The 15,782-nt window shown below is 50.5% G+C and overlaps 1 protein-coding gene across 9 annotated transcripts in view; it reads right to left on the reverse strand.

Moving 5' to 3' along the window:
- The window catches only part of RPS6KA2 (ribosomal protein S6 kinase A2), a 235,120-nt gene that overhangs the window by 49,288 nt on the left and 170,050 nt on the right, over positions 1–15,782 (reverse strand). For all 9 annotated transcript variants that reach the window (XM_030316773.1, XM_030316765.2, XM_030316772.1 and 6 more), the window contains one exon: positions 998–1,114. In XM_030316773.1, coding sequence (XP_030172633.1) covers positions 998–1,114 — 117 coding nt within the window. The remainder of the gene's footprint in view (positions 1–997; positions 1,115–15,782) is intronic.

Below are 15,782 nucleotides of genomic sequence, written 5' to 3' on the forward strand. Positions count from 1 at the left end.
ATTAACACAGTATTAATCCGACATTAAATCAACAGGCACCAGATTTCATCTTGGCACGAAGTCCTATGAGGAATGGAGAGATTTGGTGAACGTCCGTACAAAAATGACTACTTTGAAGATGCAGGGTGCTGCTCTGCTGACACCCTAGGAAAGCTTGGCTTTCCTGTTTCTCTCGGGCCCTGATATTCCAGAAATCAGGTTGTCCGAGTCTACAGATGTCTAACAGTTCCGCCACGGACACAAAGGAGTCCGCGCTGTGCGGGAAGGACGCACACGTCATCGTAACTGAAAAGATTCACGGCTGTCCTGCTGTTTGTGGACCCGCCCACATCTCACCCCCTGAGAGGGATCAGTGGTCACGGCACTTGGAAGGTAAGAAAGGACACAATCCTGTGCACAGATACGGCTTAGCCGGTGCTTGACGGGATTCTAGCCGTCTTCAATCGGTACAATAATCACATAGTTCTTCTCACCCCCATTTGGCAGACAGGGAAACCGAGGCTCAGAGAGAGAGTAACTGCACAACAGAGGCAGAGGGTAAGCGGGGGAGCCCAGGGGCAAGTCGCGGCCTTCCTGACTCCTGAGGGCCAGCCCTGAAGGGCACCGCTTTCTTCTTTCTTGAGCGTGTGCTTTCCGAGAGACACTGGCTGGGTCGAAGAACCCTCGTCACCATCGTGATGAGCGGACGTCTAGGGACGTCTCAGGAGAGGGGACCGTGTGGGGTATTCTCGCGGGTCCGGGCAGTCCTGGTTGGCACAGCCCCACGCTACCGGATCAGAGCTGTGCAGAGTGAGTTCACAATCCCGCGTGTGTGCGGGTTGCTGTTAACACGGGGCCGCGCACGGGGGTGGGGGTGGGGGCCTGCCTGCGAGCTTCACTCCCGAGGCCTCAGGGCCTGCACATTTCCTGTGTCCAGGACGCAACTTTGCCATCGTGCCTGTTCCCCAACAATCTAGTGCGTGAGACTCACTCAGGGGGAATCAAAGCTCCAACTCACCTTTCCGTAGGATCCTTGTCCTAAGACTTTCAGCAGTTCAAACTGGGAAGGGTCGGCCTTTTCAAACCCTTCCTTCACATGGTGGCTGATGTCGATCTCCTTCACGGTGCCTTCCTCCTACAAGAGAGCAGTGACACACGATGAAAGCACCGACCAACGGGGTCCCCCGCACGCATCACGCTTTCATCGTACGCTGACGTTATGACGAGTTGGGTAATGTTACGGGTTGTGAGGACCGGGGTGAAGGGAGGGAAAAAGTCTTCTCTGCCCTCAAGGCTTACAGCTGGACTGGGAGTTAAATTTACATGAGACAGATCAACAGGAGGAAAGAAAAAATCAAAGTATTATTATGCGCGCACAGAGGCCCAATCATGAAACGGAGACCCAGAGAGAGATGACCAGAATAGGCGGTTTTTATTCTTTAAGGACAAAAGGGCTATAAATCTGTCAGGAACGGACCGGAGAAAGAAAGCTTGGCTTCGGGAACTTCCATTAGGTAGGAATTCTGAAGAAGAGTTGGGCTGGGGTAAAAAGCAGAAAAGGTTCCCATCCCTGGCGACGGGCTATCTCTACTTCCTGGTGAGGGAGGGTACCTGTCACACGGGGGTTTATTGTGAAAGTCGGGACACCATGGGGCTTTACATAACCCCCCCTTATTTGTGCCTATTTTATTTTTTTAAGTTTATTTATTTTGAGAGCGAGAGACAGGGGGGAGGGGTAGCGAGAGAAGGGGAGGGGTGGAGAGAGAGAGAATCCCAAGCAGGTTCCTCACTCTCAGTGCAAAGGCCGATGCAGGGATTGAGCTCACGAACCGTAAGATCAGGACCTGAGCTGAGATCAAGAGTTGGACGCCTAACCATCCAAGCCCCCTGCCCCCCACCCCCGCCCGGTGGGTCACTTTTTCTTTCCTGTACGGATTTTTGTCATTTGGTCCTACCGGGGCCTCAGGGACACGTAAAGGGGCCCTCAAGGAAATCCATTCTGCTCCTCACAGTTTGGGCGAGAGTTGGGTGGGGCAGGCACGAAAGTGGCAACTGGGGACAGAATGAGCGTCTGAGAATCCCGTGTTCACGTCCACAGCCCTGTGCTGAGAAGGGCCATCAACAGGACAGGGGGACGCAGTTTGCGGAGCACAGACGTGTGTCCTCCTCCTTCTTGAAGGACGTTGTGGCCACGGCTGATGCGCAGCGTGTCTCATTGCTCTCCCAGAGACGCTACATCAGAAGAGGCATGCAGATGAGCTTTTTCTGCCCGTAGAGAAGCAGGATTTCCCAGTAGGAAAAAAAATAAAAGCCCTTGTTCCTGAAATTAAAACCCTGGCAGAAATGAGTACAACTTGTCACCAGAGAACTTCCTGCGTCACTTGTAACAGGGTATCTACCTGCCCAGGGCCAGCAACGTGTGGCTGAGTCTATCTCTGCTTCCCTGAAACGCCCCTTCAATCCACCGTCCATCTGACCACTCTGTCCTCTGACCTGCTCTAACCGCTTGGCAATGCACGAGGTGCTGGAACACGTCGGGACGCGCCGGCTGAGAAGCTCCTCTAAACAGAGTGAAGGAAATGCATTCGCACGTTGAACTCTGGGTAGTCAGGACTCTCCACAGTTCTTTCTTTGATTCCTTAAAACGTGTCTTTTGAAGTAGAGATTCGATCCCGAGTAAGGTGCACAGCCCTTAGTGTTAGAGGTGGGTTTCCAATCACAGGCTGACGGAACACCTTTTCCTCCCCATACGTTCGTCTGAGAGCAAATATTTTCAGATGAAGTCATAATAGCAGGAATTTACAGTACAGGACAGAGGTCTCTCTAAATGGTGTGAACACTTCCGTTTCTCAAAAGTTATAAACGGCATTATTTTATCTCCACGTAACTGGTATTCGACACCTTTTAAAGTAGAGGAAGCTCGTACGAACGGCAAACCCTGACCACCGGTCAGCAGCCTCCGCAGGAATCGTTGGCTTTTTTTCTTCCGACGGTTAAGGGAAACTCTCCAATTTCCACATCTTCAAGGATTATTTGGCATGTGTGTAAAAACAATGGTTATTCTATTTTTGAACACAAACAATGAACATAGCCAAACGGATTCTTTTTGGTCAGGACATGATGTTCCTATGAGCTCAATTAGGAGACGTGAATTAGAATGTCATTGATTTGGGGCGCCTGGGAGGCTCAGTGGGTTGAGCGCCCCATTTCGGCTCAGGTCATGATCTCGTGGTTCGTGAGTTCAAGCCCCACGTCGGGCTCTGTGCTGACAGCTCGGAGCCTGGAGCCTGCTTCGGATTCTGTGTCTCCCTCTCTCTCTGCCCCTCCCCTGCTCACTCTCTGTCTCTCTCTCCAAAAAAATAAATAAATATATTTTTAAAAAAAGAATGTCATTGATTGGTGATCCCTTCTTTTTTAATTTTTTAAGCTTATTTACTTATTTTGAGTCAGAGACAGAAAGAGAGAGAGACAGAGACAGAGAGAGCATGAGCGGGGGAGGGGCAGAGAGAGGGAGAGAGAGAGAATCCCAAGCAGGCTCGGTGAAGAAAACCGCACTCACGTCGCTGCTGCAGACTCCGATCCCCACTTAGAAAGCAAGAGCAGAGCGAAGTTCTAAGTCCCCACAGAAACACAGATGCTATCCTTTCCTGCTGCTGACTTGTCCACTGAAGACAGAAATTGAAGATTATTTGTTGCCTAAGGACAAGGTGCCCCTTTTCCGTTCAGCAGGCACTTTGCAGTCATGGCTCCACGGACCACCCGCTACGTACCGCACAGCCCGGGGTGAGTCACCCCAAAGCCCAATTTCCCTCCCGAAATAACTTCAGTCATGCAGCCGAGCTGATGCAACACTTACACCATGAAAAAGGTAATAAATAATTCACCGAATCTCATCTTTCCAAAACTTCGTTTTGGTTACGGAGGTGGGGGGGATACATTAACAGTCACAGTGATGACTAGAAAGCAAAGTCAGCACGTCCCCAGGCATGGGCGGATTACAGAACCCAGCGTCTCACAGACGCCCAAAGGGGACAGGGTCAAGGAGGTGTGGACTCTTAACCCGCTGGTCTCTTCCCCGATGACATTTCCCAGCACATGTGTGTTTCCGGAAGATTCCAGATCATTCCTCCTCTTTAGCCGCTTTTTGTGGAGACCCGGCAGCTGCAGTAAATGATGTCACTCAACCCACTGGGTCGGACAGGTGCTGCTCTCACAGCGGAACCCGCAGCGCCCACAACCTGGACATTGCCACCGCGTCCCTGCTCCTGGTGCGCCCGTCCGTGAAGCTGGCTCGGCGCCTTTCTAAGGCTGTCCCGGCTACCGTCTGGGCTGCCTCCTCCTCCCCGCACCACACCCCCTTCCCACCTCGGCAGCTCACCTTCTTGACATTTCACATCAAAGGTTTACAAACGAATCTCCAGAACATTTCACGTTCTGTGTATTCTTGCTGTCCAAGAACTTCGAGTAAATGTGCCCAAAGCACACACCTGATCTCACCTCCAAGAATGGCATCAGGAACCTGAGGACTTTCTTCCCTGATAACGTGGCGAGGCAGTTAATTCCTCATGTGAAATCAGTGAGGTCTTTAAGAGCAAAGAATCTCAACTATCCGTAGGAGAAGGAACTAAGAGTGTCACATTTTAGATTTTAGAGTTTTCATTGGTGGTGACATTTTGGCTTGAACTCGCCTGAGGATACTTTGTTTTTCTCTTTCCCAAGATCTTAAAGAAAGAAGAGAGAGGGGACGGGAGGGGAGGGGAGAGGAGGGGAGGGGAGGGGAGAGGAGGGGAGGGGAGGGGAGGGGAGACAGGAGATGAGAAGAGAGGCCTGGCATCTGATGCTGACCACAGGCGCACAGGACACCCCCAGATGGACACAGGGAGGGGAACATGTCCCGGCACGTCTGCTTCTGTTTGCGGATGGGATGGTCCTATTTTCTGGATCACTTCATGACTACTGCCCTAAAGGGCCACCAGAATTATAATATTCTCCGTGTGTCATTTGGAGATGAATGCCTTTTCTTTCTTACCAGCCGGGTCGTTTTATCTAAAACTCTGTGGATTTTAATGTTATTCCCTTAAGAAAATAAACTCTGTTCCTAAATCCTCTAAACATCTGGTTTCTAGTGTAACTCCTTTGAATGGATTTTTTTTTTTAAATAAGTTGAGGAATTTGGGGGGGAGATGCTGGTACTATGGTCAAGTGCTTGCTTCACGAGCAAGAGGGTTTCAAAAACATTCTAATGTAAGAGATAAAAACTGGGGCCATAAATTGTTTAAAAGTCATCACAAGATAATTTTCGACAATGGATTTTTTAAAGCCCTGTTGAACTGTGTTTGCAGTTCTGACGGGTCACACGGAGCGTCCCGTGCAGGGGTTCTAGCACCCCGGTGGCGAGAGGCTGGCACGCTTTGGACGGTGGTGACCATGGACTGGGGCGGGGGGACACCTCACGGCTGTCCCCTCCTCCCTGCACCGAGGCCACTTTCTTAGAATGTCCTCTGTTCCGAGGCATCCGCGTCTCAGGTCCTTTTCGAAGCAGAGTATTTATGAAAACCACGTGCAAATCGGAACTCATGAAATACCAATGACGACGACATAGAAAATAAAAATCACGCCAAGTGTTAGCTTCACCTCCAGACAGAGTTCATTCCGGAAATCGCAATTTGCGTGGAGGCTATCGTGTCCCACGAGGGCTGCAGAGTGAATTGTTAAACAGGCGGTTTGTAAGTGTAGAAAAGGTCAAGGAAAGCAGGTAACGTCTGACCCCCCGCAAGCAAGCCCCGCCCAGCCAGCCGGGCGTCTGCACATCGGAGCACGGCCGGTTACCCCTCCCGACGGCAGGGGCGCCTTGTTCCAGAGCTTCTCAGCAGCCTCGGACCTCGCCCCGTCTTGGGGCTTCGCGCGGACCTCCAGACAGGACCCCTCCCCGGAAATCCGGCCGGAGACTCATCCCAGGCAGCGGGACGGGTGTGACAGCCGTCTGACGGGGCACAGGCTCTGGTGTCCTTCCTGAGGTCTTCCTTCACGCCGAGGTGGGCGAGACGGCCACCTGGGACCTGTCACCAGCCCCCTGCCCCGTGAGGCTACGAGGTCACCCCAAGGTCACCAGCCTCGTCGACTGCTGTCAAGGAGACGGTCAGCCTCCACCGTCCTCTTAGTCGGGGTTCTTGCTCTAACACAGGCTTCGGCCTCGGAATGTTTGCTCCCTTCCAACTCACTCATGCGTTTACGTATCTTAAAAAAGATATTGGGGCGCCTGGGTGGCGCAGTCGGTTAAGCGTCCGACTTCAGCCAGGTCACGATCTCGCGGTCCGGGAGTTCGAGCCCCGCGTCGGGCTCTGGGCTGATGGCTCGGAGCCTGGAGCCTGTTTCCGATTCTGTGTCTCCCTCTCTCTCTGCCCCTCCCCCGTTCATGCTCTGTCTCTCTCTGTCCCAAAAATAAATAAACGTTGAAAAAAAAAATTTTTTTTTTTTTAAATAAATAAATAAATAAAAAAAAGATATTGAAGGCGCGCCTGGGTGGCTCAGTCAGTTAAGCGTCCCACTGGGGCTCAGGTCATGATCTCACAGCTCGTGGGTTCGAGCCCCGCCTCGGGCCCTGCGCGGGCAGCTCGGAGCCTGGAGCCGGCTTCGGATTCGGCGTCTCCCTCTCTCTCTCTGCCCCCTCCCCCACGCATACTCTGTCTCTCTCTCTCAAAAATAAATAGAACTTAAAAAATGTTTTTAAAAACTTAAAGAGACCCAGTGCCACGAGCTGCTTTCAGCACGAGAGCACGCCACACCTAGTCTGGGGTACTGCAGGAAAGGGAAGCTCAGGAATGTTCTCAGAGTGGAGAGAAGAGGAGAGAGAGAAGGCCCCGTGGCCTTCGATGCCTCCTCCAGGAGGTACAGACGAGAGCAGAGGCCCTCGGCAGGGGGGGAGCGGGAGACGACCCTCAGGGAGCTCCCGCAGCGTCCGACCCTTGGCCGACGGCAGGTCTGGGGTCTCTGCTACCAGCAAAGCTTCCTGGACCCTGAACCAGCAGAGACGCGCGTCTCACTGCGGAAACCCGGGGGCGGTGGCTTCACGCCTCTTGCTAACAGGACGTAAGGATCACCGTGAACTCTAAGAGCCAGAAGGCCCCCCTCCCCGCAGACAGGTCAGGCGGCTCGGACGGCGGGCCGGGGGCCGGGCCTCGGGCAGGTCCCAGGCTCCCACCCCGGTCCACGCTGCGGGCAGCTGGCCTCCGACCAGGCCTGGGCCCCGTGTGAGCAGCGGCAGCCCCCAGGTGGCAGGGCCGGCCACACGCCTCGGCCGGCGTGTCTGCTCTCGCTGGCCCGCGTGCGCAAACGTGAGATGCGACGGCAGGCCAGCCGCATCCGCCCAGTCGAGTCCTCGGGAAACTACTTCTACGAAGTTTCCTCTCCATCTAAGGGGCTAAAAATACGCGGAGCCACTCAGTAGAGGCACTCCGTCCAGCTGGGCCTCCGGGCACCGGCTGGAACTGAGACAAAACAGGATGGCTTTATTTAGGAATGGATCTACAACCCCAAAGGAGGGAGGGAGGGAGGGAGGGAAGGAAGGACCGGGGCGGGGAAGGTGCAGGAAAGGGCTGGGTGAAATGCTGAGCCGGCAGGGTGAAGCTCTGAAATTTCAGGAGCGGGACCAGACACCTGAGTTGGGGAAAGACGTGCCAGCCGGCCCGAGGTCCTGTTTCAGCCCGGTGGACCTCCAGCGCTTGAAGCCGGGTGCATTTGACCTGATGTTCGTCAGGATGCAGAATTCCTGGAGGGATTGGTCGTCGCTGGGCCAGGCCCCCGTTCATCCGGAACACCTGTTTCCCTCCTTCTTCCTGCCTGCCTCCCTCCCTTCCTTCCCTCCTTTCTTTCTCTGTCTTCCTTCCTCCCTTTCTTTCTTCCCTCCCTCCCTTCTTTCCTTCCTTCCTTCCTCCCTGTTTCTTTTTCTCTTTCTTTCTTCTCTTCCTTTCTTCCTTCCTTCCTTTCATCCTCTCTTTCTTTCTTTCTTTCTTCTTTCTTCCTCTTCCTCCCTCCCTTCCTTCCTCCTTCCTCCCTTTGTTTCTTTCTTCCTTTCTTTTTCTTTCTTCCCTCTCTTTCTTTCTTCTTTCCTTCCTTTTCTTTATTCCTTCCTTCCTTCCTTCCTCCCTCCCTCCCTGTTTCTTTTTTCTCTTTCTTCTTCTCTTCCTTTCTTTCTTCCTTCCTTCTTCCTCTTTCTTTCTTCTTCTCTTCCTCCCTCCCTTCCTTCCCTCCTTCCTCCTTTCTTTCTTCTTTCTTTCTTCCCCTCTTTCTTTCTTCCCTCTTTCTTCTTTCCTTCTTTCCTTTTCTTTATTCCTTCCTTCCTCCCTCCCTCCCTGTTTCTTTTTCTCTTTCTTTCTTCTCTTCCTTTCTTCCTTCCTTCCTTTCATCCTCTCTTTCTTTCTTTCTTTCTTCTTTCTTCCTCTTCCTCCCTCCCTTCCTTCCTCCTTCCTCCCTTTGTTTCTTTCTTCCTTTCTTTTTTCTTTCTTCCCTCTCTTTCTTTCTTCTTTCCTTCCTTTTCTTTATTCCTTCCTTCCTTCCTTCCTCCCTCCCTCCCTGTTTCTTTTTCTCTTTCTTCTCTTCCTTTCTTTCTTTCTTCCTCTTCCTCCCTCCCTCCCTCGACAGAGAGGGCATGGGTGGGGGAGGGGCAGAGGACAATCCCAGGCAGGCTCCATGCTGTCAGCACAGAGCCCGACGCGGGGCTTGATCTTGCAAACGGTGAGACCATGACCTGAGCGGAAACCAAGAGTCCGAGTGCGTTTCCTTGTTACCCGAGGGAGCGCTTCGGCACAGAGGGGCAGTCCCCGCAGCAGGGCACACTCAGTGACACTGACAAGGAGGGGGTGTGCACGCCAGGCCTCGCGGAGGGGCACGACAGCACAGCAGCACCAGGCGAGGAGACACAGGGGAAGCACAGGGGAGCAGCGGAGCGATCCCGACCCCCTCCCATCCAAAACCTTGCCGTCACCCCGCCCAGTCCCATTGCTTCTGGTTACTGAGGTCACAGGAACTTCTCCCTCTGTTTTTAGGTGGAAGCTCCACCCCAACACCGTTCTGTCTTCGTCCCCGCTGCCTGTTGTCCCCTCCAATCGTTGTCCCTTCCAGCCTCTGAAAGGCTCATGTCTGCCCGCGTTTTTACGGATCACGGTCCACGCAAGTCAGACTCCCCGACGGCCGTGATTCTGCACAGTGACAGCAGCCAGAGTGGCATTTCCGGGGGGCTGGAGGCCACGGCGTCCCACACGCTGCCGGCCCTGGGCTCCCAGGTTCTGGCAGGCTCGTCCAGCCCCGAGCGCCCTGCGTGAGGCCCGAGCTGCGAGGCTCTGGCGTCCGACGGCTGTGTGTGAGGTGAAGGCTCTAAACACGGATCGCTGGCCGTTTCTGCCTCATCTCAACAGTGGCCTCCGGAGATGTGCTTTCCAACTAGTCACCTCCAGCGCGAGGTGAGGAGGTCGCTATCTGTGGGTGTGAATTTATTCAGAGGCACCGAGGGGTCTCCAAAGAGCCGCCAAACTGGGTGTGGATGGAAGGCGTGCGCCATGGGGTCCAACGCCGAGAAGTTTCCTCAAGGAACGGGCAGCTTTCTATGGGGACGATATGTGGGCACGAAGGGGACTGAATGAATCGTTATTCCCTCGCACAATTTTAAAAACGGCGCCGAGCAAAAGGCCGCAGAGGGTAACGGAACACCCTGGGTGTGCACTGAGCAGAGGTCATCACGCTGCTTCCCTTCCAGTCCTCATCCTCAGAACATTCTCCCACTGGGTTTGAGGTGCGTCCCACGAAAGAGGATGTATGTACCGAGAGATAAGGGAAAACTGAGAATCTAGGCTCTGCAATCCCAAATGCAAAACCTACATGAGGCTAACCCACACGATCGGCGAGCCGAGGAAGTTACAGTCATACCCCAGTGAGATCTATGGGGACGAGCTCCATCCCTTTTTCCAACAAAAGGGAAAATTTATCTGAATATCACCTTCTCCAAGACTTATTTACATATTTCTTTTTTTTAAGTTTGTTTATTTAAGTAATCCCGACACCCAACGTGGGTGTCTGATGACCCACTCACGATGGGTCTGATGACCCACCCAACTCATGAGCCTGAGATCGGGAGTCACATGCTCTTCTGAGCCAGCCAGGCGTGCCACTTGTTTCTATATTTCCGACTCGATATCCTAGGTTTGGGTTTGTTTTTTGAAGTCAACGTTTTGTAAATGTTCGGTAAATACCTGTATCAGGACAGTTTGTCAAAACCCGATGTTCCTGACAGAGAATAAGGTGCGGAATTGACCGCTGGTCAGCAACTCTGTGCGGGCAGGACTCCTCGCTCACACGTTTCAGGTGCTCTGTAACTACAGTCCGAGAAAAGCCCGGGGTCCTCTGCAGACAGCTGGGCATTAAGCTTGTCCAGGATGCACTGAGCCACCTGGGCTGACCAGGACACGTCCTCTCGCACCAGTGACCATGGCCCGCTCCTGTTCTTTCTTTAATAAAAGGGGACAGGGGCGCCAGGGGGCTCAGTTGGTTGAGCGTCCGACTTCTGCTCAGGTCACGATCTCACGGTCCGTGAGTTCGAGCCCCGCGTCGAGCTCTGTGCTGACAGCTCAGAGCCCGGAGCCTGCTTCAGATTCTGTGTCTCCCTCTCTCTCTGCCCCTTCCCCACTCATGCTCTGTCTCTGTCTCAGAAATAAATAAACATTAAAAAAAGGGGGGGGCGCCCGGAGGGCTCAGTCGTTTGAGCGTCCAACTGTGGCTCAGGTCATGATCTCGCGGTTTGTGAGTTCCGAGCCCCGCGTCGGGCTCTGTGCTGACAGCCCGGAGCCTGGAGCCTGTTTTGGATTCTGTGTCTCCCTCTCTCTCTGCCCCTCCCCTGCTGATGCTCTCTCTCTGTCTCAAAAATAAATAAAAACATTAAAAAAAATTTTTTTTAAAGGGGACAGACTCATGGCTGGACTGCATAGTTAGAGGCAGAAGGCATATCTACAAGTGTCATCACGGGGGTTTCACTTATTTTTCTCATCAAAAGGAAATCTGAGGTGTGGAGCCAAAGGTTCTCCAGAACCATCAATAAGAAGCTACTGACATTCAAGGCTAGTGGTCAGATGGCAGGTTCACATCCTCAAAAGGGCAAAGGATATTCTCCAAGACAATGTGAACAGTCAACGTCTCCATGGATTGTGTCTTTTTTTTTTTTAAAGATTTTTCTTTATGTTTAAGTAATCTACATCCAATGTGGGGCTCAAACCCACAACCCGACTCATACCCTCTACCGTCTGAGCCAGCCAGACGCCACTGTGTCTTTCTTGACACACACAGAAGATCCTCACTGTAAGTCTGTCCTCGGGAACGCTCAGGTCAAAGGCACAAGTTGTAATGGACGTACAAATTCTGTAGCTCTCACTGACAAAACAGACGTAAAAAGTGACTCAAGGCTGAATATCGAACTGGTGGGCAAAATGCGTGGGCCGTAGTAATTGAGTCACTCACGCGGGCGCTGTGGCTCCGGGAGACTGACGAGTACCACGCGTTCTCCCATGGAGAGGACACAGGACAGGCTGACGGGGTGTCTCTAAGCAAACCTTTGCGGCTTGGTTTCCGCAAAGAAAAAGTTGCTTAAGTAACAGGTTTTTTTAATGGTCCAACAAATGCATGGCAATAGCTATTAACGTCGATTGCTCGGATTGGGAAAGACTCATCCTTGAACGTCCACGTGCCCGGCCGTCCCTCTGGAAGCAGCCACTCCATGCTGCACGGCCACTACTTGGGCAGGCGCATGTACGCGACCTGCGCGAGGGCAGGCAAAGCAGGATCTGGAGAGAAGGATGGGTTATTCAGATTGATACCATTCTTCACATCCGAAGCAAAAGGATCGAAAGAGGCCACTTGCGGGGCGAGAATAATGGCAGCACCAGGTACCAGGGGGGCAAGTTCGCGGGATGAGGTCACGTTTTTGGGAAAACAATAATGGTGCCCTATAAAGAGTTTTATGTTGTGGTAGAAGGTAATCAGCCACGATACAGGAAAGGATCTAAACAGCCACTCCACGTTCTAGAGAAAGAAGTGTGACCAGAAAAGAAAATACCGTGACTAGAAAAGCACACCTGTCGCGTGCAGATTAGCGGGCCCCGGGCAGAAAGTATTCTTTTATTCTCTACACCAAGTCCGTGGTCCGTCCGGAGGCACCGTCGTACCTCCTGGCCCAGGAATCTTTAGTTTTCAGACTTTATCAATAAAAGTTGAATATGGAAAGCTGTTTGTTACCATTATTTTATATAAGAACGAATAAATGGGAAACAATTTCAAGGTCCGCATTAAATGACACATCCGTCACATAAAATTTTACTCAGGCGTTAAATGTGACTGGGCCATTTACAACCACTCCCAGAATAATGGAACACTTATGTAAAGGCTAACAAAACACAGACAGTAGCTGTGCTGAAAACTACAGAATCCTACCGAAAGAAACACAACCGAAGAAGGGCTAAGTAAACGGAGGGAGATGCCGTGTCCCCAGATTAGAAGACTCAACAGAGTGAAGGGTTTAATTCTCCAAAAATTGATCCGTAGGTATAATGCAATTCTTATCAAAACTGAGCAAGGCTTTTTGTAGATATAGACAAGCTGTAGTCTAAAATTTATTTTTTTACGTTTTTATTTATTTTTAAGAGACAGAGAGAGCACGTGCAAGCAGGGGAGGGGCACAGAGAGAGGAGGACAGAGGACCTGCAGCAGGCTCTGTCCTGACAGCAGAGAGCACGATGTGGGACTCCAACTCACGAACCGTGAGATCACGACTTGAGTCAGAGCTGGACACTCAACCCGACTGAGCCACCCTGGTGCCCCAAGCGGAGTCTAAAATTTAAATGGAAATGCAAAAAACCAGAAATAGCTAACCGCATTTTGAAAAAGAATACCAAAGGGGAAGGAGTCACTCTACCGATGAGAAGGCTTACAACGTAGCTAAAGTGATCAAGAGACTGGTCTGGCTGGACCAGTGGGACAGAAGACGGAGTCCTGAGTAGACCCATCCAATTACACCCAACTGCTTTCTGACAGCGATGAAAAGCCAACTCACTGGAGGAAGGAGAGTCTTTTCAACAGATCGTGCTGGAGGAATGGATCTCCAAGGGAAAGAAAGAAAAAAAAGCAATGTGACCTACATCCCATACTTCATACAACAATGAACCACAAATGGATCCGAGATTTAAATGATCATAAAACTTTCAGCAGAAAAGCTTCAGGACCTACAGCTAGGGGAAAAAAATTTAGACATGACACCAAAAGCATGATCCACAAAAGGAAAAATTGACAAACTGAGCTTAATAAAAAACAATTTTCTTTTTTAGAGAGAGAGAGAGAGCGCACGCACACGCAAGAGCGCAAGCAGGGGAGGGGCAGACGGGGAGAGACAGAGACAGTCTCTGTGCCCAGAGTGGAGCCCAGTGCGGGGCTCAATTTCACTATGAACTTAATCAAAACTTAAAACTTTTGCTCTCGAAGACTCTGCTGAGAAGATGAAAAGAGAGGCTATCGACTAGGAGAAAACATTTGCAAACCACTCCTGCAACAAAGATCTGTGTCTATAGCATAAAGTATTCTCAGTCAGTTGAGCCTCTGACTCTCGATTTCGGCTCAGGTCACGATCTCACGGCTGTGGGACCGAGTCCCACGTTGGGCCCTGTTATGACAGCTCTAAGCCTGCTTGGGACTCTCCGTCTCCCTCTGTCTCTGCCCCTGCCCCACTTGTGCAGACTCATCCACACTCTCTATCAAAATAAATACATAGACATCGGAAAAAATAAAAAAAAAAGAGTTCTCAAAAGTCAACAGTAAGATGAGACAAACTATCCAATTCCAAAATGAGTAAAAGTGTTAGTTGTTTCACAAAAGAGGATACACACGTGGCAAAGAAGCACACGAAAACAGACCCAACATCACGAGCTGTCAGAGGAATGTAAAACCACAAGAACACATCACCACCCACCTACCAACGGCAAGATAAAAAGAAAGTGATAACATCAAATGCTGGCAAGGATGCAGAGAGACTGGATCTCTCCTACATGGCTGGTGGGGACGTAAAATGGTACAGCCCGCAAAAGAGTCTGGTGGTTTCTTATAAAATGAAGCTTGCACTTGGTGTACAACCCAGCAATTGCACTCTTGGGCATCAACCCCAGTGGAAAGGAGACTCTGGTCGTACAAAAACCTTCACCAGTAACACTCAAACTGGAAACAACCCAGATGTCCTCCAGTGAGTAAACGGTTAAGCAAGCTGAGACACATCATCCCACAGCAATGAAACAGAACAAACTACTGAGACACACAAGTGGAATGAATCACCAGAGAATTATGTTGAGCAAAAAAAGCCGATCTCCGAAGATTGTATTTATGCGATTTCATTTGTGTGTCATTCTTGAAATGACAAAACTATAGAGAAAAAGAACGTATTAATTATTGCCAGAGGTAGGGGGTGTGTGCGTGTGTGTGTGCGTCCATAAAAGAGTTGCAGGGGGAATCTTGGTGGACATGAAACTATTCTGTGTCTTGATTGTGGTGGTGGCCACATAAATCTACATATGGGTTGACTTGGACAAACTACACACACAGCCACGCACGCACGTGTAATACTGGTGACAGCTCTATAAACTCTGTTGATCGCATCAAATACCAAGTTCCTAGTTGTTTATACAGTATCGTCATATAAGATAACGTCAGCGGGGAAAACTGGGGGAAGAGAAGATAGTCTGTGCTAGGTTTTGTAACTTCCCGTGACTCTACAATTACTACAGAATAAAAAAAAATTGTAAAGTGGGGCGCCTGGGTGGCTCAGTCGGTTGAGCGTCCGACTTCGGCTCAGGTCACGATCTCGCAGTTGGTGGATTCGAGCCCCGCGTCGGGCTCTGTGCTGATGGCTCAGAGCCTGGAGCTGCTTCGGATTCTGTGTCTCCTTCTTTCTCTGCCCCTCCTCCACTTGCACTCGTCTCTTTGTCTCTCAAAAACGAATAAACATTCATTTTTCATTCATGATTCATTAACATGAATAAACATTCATTCATGATTAATTTTCTTCCCATTCCTTTCTAAATTTTTTATACTGAAATATAAAACTGATCAAGACCCAGGCTTCTCTATGAGGAAATTTAAAAATAGTAAAGTCTCCTCACTAACCATCATTGTGGGGTTCCTGTGCTCACCCACTGCTATCCTATCCAGCAACACTGAAACACTATGGGAAGTTAGGCAAAATTAACTGTGAGCTAATCAAGCACATAAAATCCTGCTGCAAGAAAACAAAACAAAACAATACAAAACAAAACAGAAGCCAGCATTACATAATTTGGATGCCATCTCTGGATGTGAAGAATAAGCCTACCATTTGGTGGAAAAGAAAGGTTCAACGTTTTTAAAGCTATTAAAATGTTTAGACTCAACATGCAAAGTCCCTCTTGTGGATGAACACAAAATTCGCAGTCAGGGAGCACATGGTAAGCAATATGGAGACCACACATATGTGCCAGCCTGGCAGGTGGCCAGTGAGTTCACAGATTATTTTCCTGGGACACAGGGTATTTGGGGGTAGGGGGTAGGAATTTACTGGAAACCGACGAACAAAACGCTGGTCTAAAAGTGAGATTAGAGATGAATGTCCGTTGTAGCAAATTAGACAACCGAGTTGAGTGTGATAAATTTCTCCTAAATAGGTTTGTAGATATAAATGTGAAGAGTTTACATTTTTTCCTTGACCAGTCATGAGTAGTAATCCAAGCAAAATCATGCGTCGTGTTGGA

The sequence above is a fragment of the Lynx canadensis genome, chromosome B2 (assembly GCF_007474595.2).
Source record: "Lynx canadensis isolate LIC74 chromosome B2, mLynCan4.pri.v2, whole genome shotgun sequence".
Classification (NCBI taxonomy): domain Eukaryota; kingdom Metazoa; phylum Chordata; class Mammalia; order Carnivora; family Felidae; genus Lynx; species Lynx canadensis.